This window comes from Lepus europaeus, chromosome 4 (genome assembly GCF_033115175.1).
Source record: "Lepus europaeus isolate LE1 chromosome 4, mLepTim1.pri, whole genome shotgun sequence".
NCBI classification, from domain to species: domain Eukaryota; kingdom Metazoa; phylum Chordata; class Mammalia; order Lagomorpha; family Leporidae; genus Lepus; species Lepus europaeus.
In genome coordinates, this window is record NC_084830.1 from 98,962,052 (window position 1) to 98,973,759 (window position 11,708).

Here is an 11,708-nt window from a genome sequence, read left to right on the forward strand (position 1 = left end):
AACAATCATATACACATATATTATGTATATATAAAACAACTGTGGAATATATATATATATATGTAGTAGAATACAATTCAGCCATAAAAAAGAAGAAAATACTGTGTTTTGCAACTAGGTGGATGCAACTGGAAACCATCATACTTAGTGAAACAAGCCAGTTACAAAAGGATAGCTATCATATGCTTTCCCATATCTGTTGTAACAAAAATGTGATGCATATGAATGAATTTGACATTTTGAGATTCATTGATTTTTCACAGCTTTTATCTCTTCTGTTGAGGAACAGTGTTCCCTTCTTAATATTTGTTGAATTATTTACTTTGAGTTAATCATATGAGTATAAAGGAAACTAAAAATAGATCATTTTGAAAATTAAGACAGGGAATTAGACAGGTATTTGTAGGAATGATGGAGTGTGAGCAAGAGGGAGGATGGAGTGGGAAGTATCACTGTGTTCCTAAATCTGTACCTATGAAATACATTAAATGTGTTCACCTGAAATACATTTTAAAATACATTTTGTAAAACCTCTGTTAAGAGTGTGACAATTATTTAACCACATTTCTTATGTTATTTATATTTTTGTGATGCTCTTCATCTCAGCAACGTGTCCTATATTGTGGACATTAGGATTTTATGATTGCTGTTGGAGAGTTTAGTGCCTACAGCTTTCCTCCCTCTCATTGCACTGATCTGCCAACCTTCAGCTGTCTTTCTGCCCCCTTACCAATGTCAGAGGACACAGATGGAGTGGGGTGGTGGCTGTAGCATTCCAATTCCTTGATATCAGCTTTTGTCTCTTTGGCCACTGTCTTTTCCAAAGAGTACCAAGGTGGTTGATCATAGTGGTGTAAATTTGAGATGCCTAAAATGGAGCAAAGGTCCTTGATATACAGTCTCTTCAATTCAATCATTTGTACCACCCACACATTGCTTAATATTATGCACTGAGTTATGAGAAGAGACATGGTCATTGAGCTTGTATGAAATAAATCTGGGCCGGCGCCGCAGCTCAATAGGCTAATCCTCTGCCTGTGGTGCCGGCACACCAGGTTCTAGTCCCGGTCGGGGCGCCGGATTCTGTCCTGGTTGCCCCTCTTCCAGGCCAGCTCTCTGCTGTGGCCCGGGAGTGCAGTGGAGGATGGCCCAAGGGCTTGGGCCCTGCACCCCATGGGAGACCAGGATAAGCACTTGGCTCCTGGCTTTGGATCAGCGCGGTGCGCCAGCTGCAGCACGCCGGCCGCAGCAGTCATTGGGTGGTGAACCAACAGAAAAGAAGACCTTTCTCTCTGTCTCTCTCTCTCACTGTCCACTTTGCCTATCAAACAAAAAAAAAAGAAAGACAGAAATCTGTACCCTGCTAAAAAACCATAACATGCACACACACAGCTGTCCCTTTTTCCCTCCTTCACTCCCAGCCCCTCTTCCTCTTTCCCTGTCTCCTCTGCTCCTCCAACACCACTCCAAATCGTCCCCACCTCCTTGGGAGGCAATTCCTCATCACCCTGTGCACAGAGAACAGCCCAATACCCACCTCGTGGCATCTTGCAGCTGGTGGGGAGCATGTGCTTTCCTTGCATTTTCTTTTCTGCTTCATGGTTCGTCCGTTTGGGGAGTTACTCAGATCAGGTAACTTCTACCCACAGCTGTGCTCTCAGGGAATTAGAAGATAGTGGTGAAGATTGAACTGCAAAAGTTCAAGGAAAACAAATCATACGAGAGACTCTCATCAGCTGATGGCCATCCTGCCTCGTGCTGAGTACAGCATCAGGACTGTTAGGTTTCAAGTCATCGCCAAGGCTTCAGCAGCATTCTGTGACCTATTGATGACATCAGTCCATTCCAGGGCTCAGCCAATACTAACAAGGCTGCACATCTGTCCCAGCCCATAGCCAGGGGTGTTTCTTATTATCTTTTAAAAGTGTTTTATTGGGGTCAGTGCTTTGGCACAGCAGGTAAAGCCTCTCCCTGTGGTGCTGCATCTCATATGAGCACTGGTTCAAGTCCCTGCTGCTCCACTTCTGATCCAGCTCCCTGCTCATGTGTCTGGGAAAGCAGCAGAAGATGGCCCAAGTCCTTTGGCCCCTGCTGTCCATGGGGGAGACCTGGAAGAAGCTCCTGACTCCTGGCATTTGGTTTCGGATCAGGCCCAGCTCAGACTACTGCAGCCATTTGGGGAGTGAACCACCAGGTGGAAAATATCTCTATTTCCCCCTCTCTGTCTAACTTTGCCTTTCAGATAAATAGATATTTTAAAAGTATTTTATTTATTTAATTCTTCATTCATTAATGTAGAAGAGCAAAAGAGGAGAGAGAGGACTTCTTCTGTTCCATGATTAATGCCCTATATGCCCACAATTGTCAGAGCCACATCAGGCTTAACTCTGCCAGGAGCCAGGATCTTCATTTTGGGTCTCCTGTGTGTGTCAGGTACCCAAGTGCTTGAGGCTTAAGCTTCTGCCTTCCCAGTGTGTGTGCATTCACAGGAAGCTGGATCAGCAGCAGGACCAGGATTCCATCCAATGCACTCTGACAGGGCATGAGGATATCCCAAGGGTGGCTTAATCTGTTGCTCCCCAGTACCATTGAAACTCTCCGATTAACTTGAATTTTTAAGCTGCACTTGATACCAAACCTGGAACACAAAGGGCATGAGTTCAACAGAGGAAAGTGTTTCATGGATTTAAGGTTGCAGAAATACTCAATTTCCCTAATGGTGTGGAATTCGCAGACTCTGAAATGCTTAGGCTTGAAGCCAAGCTTTTCTTGTGGAAGAAAGTTCATGTTCTGTGTCGTTAACAGTACTGTTTAAGCTTTGCAGAAGTGTACATAAAATGCTTGAAGAGAGAAATACATTGACTCTGATTGGACATTATACAGTGTTTACAACATGTACTGAAACATCACCTCATCCCTCTGAACAGTTACTGTCAGATGATTTTAATTAAAGTTTTAAAATGCCCTATATATATTGCTATATGGATGTGCATTTGAGAACTTCTCACATAGCTATAGAAGCGTCATACGTTTTAAATTTCCTTTCCATCTGGAGCACCCTCATGGATCTTTACATGAGACCTGTGTCTTTTTTTTAAACTTTTATTTAATGAATATAAATTTCCAGTGTACAGCTTATGGATTACAATGGCTTCCCCTCCCATAACTTCCCTCCCACCCGCAACCCTCCCCTCTCCCGCTCCCTCTCCCCTTCCATTTGCATCAAGATTCATTTTCAATTCTCTTTATACACAGAAGATCAATTTAGTATAAAGGTTTCAACAGTTTGCACTCACATAGACACACAAAGTGAAACATACTGTTTGAATACTAGTTATAGCATCAAATCACAATGTACAGCACATTAAGGACAGAGATCCCACATGAGGAGCAAGTGCACAGTGGCTCCTGTTGTTGACCCAACAAATTGACACTCTAGTTTATGGCGCCAGTAACCACCCTAGGCTCTCGTCATGAGTTGCCAAGGCTATGGAAGCTTTCCAAGTTTGCCGACTCTGATCATATTTAGACAAGGTCATAAAAGACAGAGTGAGGATAGTAACCAATGATCCTAAGAGTGGCATTTCCCAGGTTTGAACAATTATACAGCATTAAATGGGGAAGAGGACCATCAGTACACACAGGTTGGGAGTAGAGCCATTGGAGGTAGAGTAGAGGTTATGATTACAAAGGAATGAGGCCCAAGTACGCTAGACAGGGTCTAGAACAAAGGACAGAGTCATTCTTAGAGGAGCTAAGAAAGGTGCTGTCTAAGCTACAATTAAGTTTTCTGATTGAGAGGCAAATAGAACCTGATAGAAGGGGCTTGATAATAATCTGTTGGGCTTTAGGCCTTGTAAGTTAAGAGGCCCAGACCTATCTATCTCTTCACATGGGGTATATCCTAAGGGATGTGTGATCCTCCTAGGGGAAGGCACTCTGTTGACTTTCATGACTTGGCTGGGCTGGGAGGAGAGCTGGCCAGGTAAAGGCAGGGGGCATCTCTAACAAGAAATTTACAGTTCTGCCTGCAATGTTGCTGACCCTACTTGACCACACCCTCAGCTGCAGTGGTCACTTTGGAAGTTGGGCTGAGTGAAGGGCTTTTCAGCTTAGAGCCAATAAGATCTGTGGCTCTGACCTGGGCATCCTTCGACTCCAGGGCAGGTCCATTTCCAGTGATCCAACTCTTGGCAGAGCTGCCAGGGCTCTTCACAAGCTGACTTCTGCTGAAGCACAGGCTTACCACATTGAAAGCCACTGCAGTGGACTGGCCTGTTGGGTCTCCTTGAGGGCAGATCACTGTACAGATCAGCCATTAATAGGCCTGCCACCCATTGCTTCTGATGCCTAGCTTTCTTTTCCTTCTGGTTTGTGTTAAAGCAGACCAGAGGATGCAAGTCGAGGGAGTGCCCGTGTCCCATCTCTAATCTTCGGTGGCCTGAACTACAAGTCTATAGTCACAGGCATGTTCTGTAGTAGTTTTTCTAAGGTAGACAATGCCCATGAGGAAAATTATATTCTCACTTTAAAACTTCCTTTCCCTTTGGTCTGAAAGGCAGGTTTTTTCTACTTACTGTATACTTCGCTGATGGCCAAGTGAATCTAGCTATGAGATTATTATTTAAGTTCTTATTTTGGCTATGCTATTACAGAAAAATGTTAGCCATCTCTTTCATAAGGTCTAAAGATTAAATTGTGCATCCTACAGATTCCTTCATAATAGAATTAGTTTCCTACCTTGAAGAGAATAGAGAAATGAAAGAAGAAGTTGGGCTTAGAATAGAGAAATGAGGGAGCAAGTCCTAGATCGCTTGCTGACAATAGCAATATCACATGAATACTTAGCAAACAGTTTCAACCATTAGATAACAACTTAAGAAAACATTTACCAGAAGGTCCAATGCCTTCTATAGATTTTAAGAATCATGTATTTGAAAACACCTCTTAAATATCTAACATGGTGTAGTTTGTTTAACCAGTAAACTTAAGCACAACCATATAAAATGTTTTTAGTTTCTTTCTACCAACAAGTTTAAAACATATGATACACAGATTCAGGTCCCACAAATTAAAATGTATCCTTGATTGATTTTAGCAGCTTAAATTTATGGACAATCTTATCTATAAGCCATTTAAAATAAAACTCTTAATAAAATTTCCCCATGTGGACATACAATATGTACACACATATAACATAGCATAATAGACCAATATAGCATTTTTAATAATAGCTTTTAAAATCTTTAACTCTTTTTGTAGATTGCCAATTGATTTGAATTGCTTTTTTAGTAACCTCAGTTAACCATACTTTCTCTCAGTTGGTACTGTTAATACATTATTGGCTTCATCTGTTTACAGAGCCATCCCAAAGTACTGAATACAATGGAAGTGGCTGGAAAAAGTCCATAGGAACCTATAGGAGGACAGCTACACACAGAACCAAAAACGCTTTAGTTTTATGAGCAGCACATCATATATAACTGTGGATGACAAAAGACTTTAAGTCGCCATGTTTAAAATTATAAACTCATAGACCAAATTTGATCTTCTTACGAGGTGATTATTCAAATCTTTGAAAATAAGCACATATTTACATAACCCATAGCTCTTAATAAAAATGCAGCTGTTTTTGAACAACTAGAATTTAACAGACATCAAGAGAACATAATAGATTACTTTAACACATTGCTTTAACAGAGCATCAGAGTTTAATTCTATGTCAAAGAGAAATTGAGCTTCCTGTGATCTTTTACTGTGAGGTTTCCTTCCTTTACCTTCTTTCATATTGGTGACCATGTTTGACACACCCTCAGCCCTGAGGAACCAAACACAGCTCTCAGTCCACACTCATCTCAAGCCTCTAAGGCTCCACCGAAAGCAGACAGTCCACTTAATATAGAACCATAGTGTAACAAGAAAAAACACCACAGTGAAGAAACCAAATATCTCCAACATGCCAAACAACAAATGCAAAAATCGAGGTAACAAGAACAAGGAAGACACTATGACGCCCCCAAATGAAAAAGACACCCCAATGCAAGATTTTGAAGATGATGAGATAGAAGAAATGCAAGAAGTGGATCTCAAAAAATTGATAAGAACATTAAGAAGTTCTCAAAAACAAATTCTTGAACTACAGAAATCCTTCATGGACAAGATAGAAAATCTCTCTCGTGAAAGTGAAATATTAAGGAGGAATCAAAATGAAATGAAACAATTAGTGGAACAAGAAACTCTGATAGTGACGAGAAATCATAATGAAATGAAGAATTCAATAGATCAAATGACAAACACATTAGAGAGCCTTAAAAACAGAATGGGCGAAGCAGAAGAGAGAATATCGGACTTAGAAGACAGAGAACAGGAAAGGAAACAGGCAAACCAAAGAAAAGAAGAAGAATTCAGAAATCTAAAAAATATTGTCGGGAATCTACAGGATACTATTAAAAAACCCAACATTCGGGTTCTAGGAGTTCCTGAAGGCATGGAGAGGGAGAAAGGATTAGAAGGCATTTTCAGTGAGATACTAGCAGAAAATTTCCCAGGTTTGGAGAAGGACAGAGGCATCTTAGTACAGGAAGCTTATAGAACCCCTAATAAACATGACCAAAAGAGGTCCTCACCACGACATGTTGTAATCAAACTCACCACAGTGAAACACAAAGAAAAGATCCTAAAATGTGCAAGAGAGAAACGTCAGATTACTCTTAGAGGATCTCCAATTAGACTCACAGCAGACTTCTCATCAGAAACCCTACAAGCTAGAAGGGAATGGCGAGACATAGCCCAGGTACTAAGAGAGAAAAACTGCCAGCCCAGAATATTCTATCCTGCAAAGCTCTCATTTGTGAATGAAGGTGAAATTAAGACTTTTCATAGCAAACAGAAACTGAAAGAATTTGTTGCCACTCATCCTGCCCTGCAAAAGATGCTTAAAGATGTGTTACACACAGAGACCTGTGTCTTTATGCCACTTCTCCCCCTAACTTTTCACTTGCTTTGGGATAAGAGATAACCCTTAGGTTTGTGATACTGGTACTTGTCGTCTTAGGTTTAACTTCTTGGTTCTAGGCCCCAGTCCATGCCTTCTGAAATCATCTGAATTTTATATTGGATTTCAAGTCTGGGGCAGCTGACAAGGAGATCAGTTATTTTTGTAGCATACAGTACTTTAGAAGACACATGAAGAAGTTTATTAAACTTCTGTCCCTTTTAGGCCTCTGGGCCTGAGGTAGATAGGGCAGGCTCAAAGATTTGGGAAAGGCCCTTGGGCACATCTTTTTCATCAGGGTTACCACCATGGCAACAACCCAACAGGACCAGCAGACTTATATAAATTTTTGTAATCCTCAGAACAGTTATATTAGTGACATGACAATATGAATGTTACTTAAAGTTTAGCATCATTTTACAACTTGACAGTATTTTCAAAACAATCTTAAGAGTCTGATTAGCTATTTTTCTCTACAAGAAGAGAGATACATTCTTTCACATCTCTAGGGACTTTGCTGGAAAATTCAAAATGAAAGAAATTTAGAACTTGGGTTTTGAGAAAGTCTGTTAAATAGGTTAAAAGAGTGGGAGTTGGGAGGGTTGCAGGCAGGAAGGAAGTTATGGGGGGAAAAAGCCATTGTAATCCATAAGCTGTACTTTGGAAATTTATATTTGCTAAATAAAAGTAAAAAAAAAAGATGCAAAGACATAAAAAAAAGTGCTTAAAATATCTACTCAAAATAGGATCCCTTTTCATTGTGAAATAACATCCATCCTTCTAGTCAAGGTGATTTAACTACTTATAACCACATTTAAACATAGTTATAAAGTGAGCACTGAAATGTTTTTTTTGGAGGGAGCAGAACATTTTATTACCAGGTGCTAGTAGATGGCATCAGACACTGAGCTCTGGAAGTGGTGCCGCTCACTGCAAGTGGGTGAGGGTCTGGGGAATCCATTTAGGGTAAGCCTGACCACCAGGGCTGCCCAGCACGGCCTTCTGAGGGGTGGAAACGCACTCCTGATAAAAAACGGGACCATCTAGCGGCGTCCTGATGCGGTACTTTGATTCAACATTTCTCCTGGTTGGATTTTTCAGTCAGTAAAGCCAAAGTGAATTACTCACATGTGTGAAAGCATCCACTGAAGCAGCTAGGGTGTTACACAGCCTGTAAGAGCAGTATTTCACATGACTTTTAAAGAACACATTTAGGTTTAACAGCTGACTTATGGACGTTGTACAGACATTAAATAGGGCTGTGTTGGGACGGGCACTGTGCTGTCACTAACCAACACAGGAAATGGAAACTTTATTTGGGGGTTCACATGACATATCTTACTCTTTAATATTTTCAAAATTTACAAATTAGTATCTCAGAGAAGCGAAAGGAAACTGAAAAAGAAGTCTATTTAAAACAGCATTTGTCACCTTGCCTTCCAGAAGGGACACACCTTGTGCTTGGCACCTGGCTTTTACCCTGTTCGTCTGCAGCAGCGTGGAGCCATCTCTTCCTGCCCGGCACAGCAGAGCCCACAGGACAACGGCCCTGAGCTACCGGGCCAGCGGGGCAAGCCAAGGGCTGGGGCCAGACAAGATGACTCGCCCTGCACCCCGTTGGTGGCCTCCTGCACTCCGAGGATTACGTAGGTAGGGTCTCATTTGTGCCTGGAGTGCATCTGTCTGTCCCAAGTGTGCTGACCTAACCGTACCCTCTAGGTGAGGCAGCAGATCTGATTGAGAACACCAATTTGTTAGTGACTTTATCCCTACCATAACTGTTTACAAGCAAAGGATCACCCTGTCTGGGCTCAGTTCATCTTCAGTGTCTGGGATTGTGTGCAACAGAGCGGATCGAGTTAAATCCCAAAACTTCTGAGGTGACATGTCTTTCTTGGTGGCTGTGAATTTCCATCCAATGTGGCTCGCACAGATCTTGCATTGAGCAACCGTCCAGGCGTACCCAGGAAACCAGCTGTGCTCTGTAGATGGCCGGCCAATCCGGTTCAGTTTGCAAGCCTTGTACACCGTGAGAGTCTCATGGACGTAGCCGTGGGGGTTCACGTAGGCGGCCATTGGCCCGCACAAGGATAAACTGAATATTTCATTTTTGGTGGTGATTTCTGTTTCTTGACATTGTTTACAGCAAAGAGAAGTACATTTATTCATGATGTCGAGCTCACAGCGAAGTCGTAGGATAGCACTGCCAATTTTAAGGAGCTGAATTCTCAATACATCGTCAATAGGAAGACAAGCAGCTACTCTGTAAGAAAAATCGATTGGATTTGAAGGAAGAGAATCGTCCTTTAGATTTTCATCCCATTCACGGAGCTGTTTCTTGATTTTATCCATAAGCGTTTCAGCGTCATACAAGGAATACAACCAGCGAGGCCACGAAGTCAGATTTGCACAATGAAACTTTCTCTTCTGGTATTTCTGCCACCATGTATACGAGCACTGGTCTTCCCACCAGACGGGTTTTGAAGGAAATATCTGGCACTTACTGAGAGACTCTAACTGAACTGCAGACATGGTTGAAGGCAACACACGCTCGGGAAGAATCTGCACTTCAGCTTGCTGGATTCCGTCTGACTGAGTCCTGAGCTAGAGGACTTTGAACCGCTGTCTGCCGACCGCTTTCACTTTCACTATCTCAATCCCAGAGTCCTGTTCTTCTCGGTAGGCGTAGATCTCAGCTGTGGTTCCAAACTGGGCTTCCCTCTCCTGCATATTACTGTAGGTGAGAACGGCAAAGGTGCGGTCTTTCTGAATGAGATTGCGCACCATGCTTACTTCCGGAGGGTGCCAGAGCTGCAGCGGCAGCGTCTGCCCGGGGATCAGGATCATCACCACCTGTGGCAGCACCGGGATCACCGGGCAGCTGTCGTCGTCGTCGTGCAGGGTCCAGCTGTGGAACTCCTCCATGTCAGCGCCCAGGAATGTGTGGGATGTCGGCAGACTGGTGTCAAAATTGATGATGTTTGGCTTTTTGGCTTCTTTGCTATCCTGGTCTTCAACTTCCATTTCATCTTCATCCTCACTCTCTGCAGGCAGCAGCGGCAGGTGGTTGCCCAAGTCGCGCGCGGCGTCCTGCGCGACTTCCTCATCAGCCATGACTGTTTACCCGCAAAGGATGCCGGGAGGGGGCGCGATGCACTCTGAAATATTTTAAAATACGAAGATACTCCAAAATAATAACTCCTTTGAAATTCGGCTGTGTCCAAACAGTCCAAATTTCACAAATAGCAAATCAAGAAATGACCTAAATAAAGCACTACATATTTGTTGCCTTGGCCTGGTACCAAATGGTAAAGCCACAGTAAAGGATCAGTTTATCCTGTTACCTCAGCTGTCCGTTCAGACTACAGTCAGAACTAGGGAAGAAAATGCCCTACAGGAAATGATTGTGAAGTCCAGGCGTAGAGTCACCCATTAAATGTAAAGTGTAAAAATGGAAAAGTGCAGTGCAGTATAGGTGGCTGTTAAAGGGATTTAAGAAACAGAAGTTAGCCTCAAAATATAAGCAAACTTTCTTACTAAGAGAAAACCTTGTTTCTTCAACAGAGGACTAGATTTTAATTTTATGTTGGTGTAATGTTAATGTTAATGTTCATTGTTTGGGAAAATTTTGTAAATAGTATCTTTTAAATTATGCTCAATTTCATCATACACAAATTTTTCTTACAACAGTGTCCCTTGTAAGCCTTTTGTGATGTGCTCATAACCTCTCTGACCTTCCTTTATTCTTTTCCCTATCATTCCCTTTTCAGTCTAGAACTAAAAAGGAACACAAGCCCATAAGGCTGCCTTTACAATGAAAGACTTTATTGATTACACACCATGGGTTATATCACACTACTTATCAATATGCTCATTAAGGTCAATACACGTATCAGTATCACTGTTAACACACTCCTCAGTATCAAGGTACTTATCACTCACTATCAGTATACTTAACTATTATAACAATACTTAACTACTAGTACTTGACCCAACTACTAACACTTAAAAAGGTAACTCAACTACTATGATAACATTTTCTATTAATGGCAATACTAAAGAATTACTGAATCTAAATCTTAACACTAATGCCATTAATATCAATAATACTACTTGAGCTTATTCATTAATCTACAGATCACAGTTTACAGTGCTAAAGTAACTTTGAGGGTATATCCAATTATAATAGTATATGTAGAGCAAGGTATCTAACATTATTTTTAGTCATAGGGTCAAAGCATATTTACATTACATCATACATGCCTAACGTCATTTATAAAACCTGTGTTTTCAAGGCTTGTATCACAGTGATGAAAAAGAGTCAGTGTTCAATGTCCAAAGCTAAATGTCTCGGCAGAGATGGATCTCGGATCAGTCACTTACAGGCAGGGAGTCGTGGGATGGCTGTCATTCTGGGCAATGGGCTTGGAGTTCCCAGGTGGGTGGCAAGATGAGAAGATGGAGAGGTCCCCTGCTGAGAGGCCTGGTCCAGCTCTGCAGTCAGGTCTGGCAGCAGGCTGATAAAGTGTCCAGGTGAGGTGGCGAGGTGGCAGCTCCTCTAGAGTTTAATCCCATAGTCACCTTGTGTCACTTAGCAAGGGGCCTAGTGAGCTGGCTCTTCAGCTCCAAATGTGTAGAGATCCAGAGGTTCACACACACCAGGCCATGATCCTCGAGAGGATGGAGAGCAGTGGAAAAGGCTCTCCTCTTATCC

General features: G+C 42.1%; 1 protein-coding gene across 1 annotated transcript; it reads right to left on the reverse strand.

Moving 5' to 3' along the window:
- Positions 1-8,776: 8,776 nt before the first annotated feature.
- LOC133758451 (protein cereblon-like) lies at positions 8,777-10,108 on the reverse strand. The gene is given in 1 exon segment (XM_062189604.1): positions 8,777-10,108. A coding segment is annotated over 1 exon segment (1,332 nt).
- Positions 10,109-11,708: the final 1,600 nt, after the last annotated feature.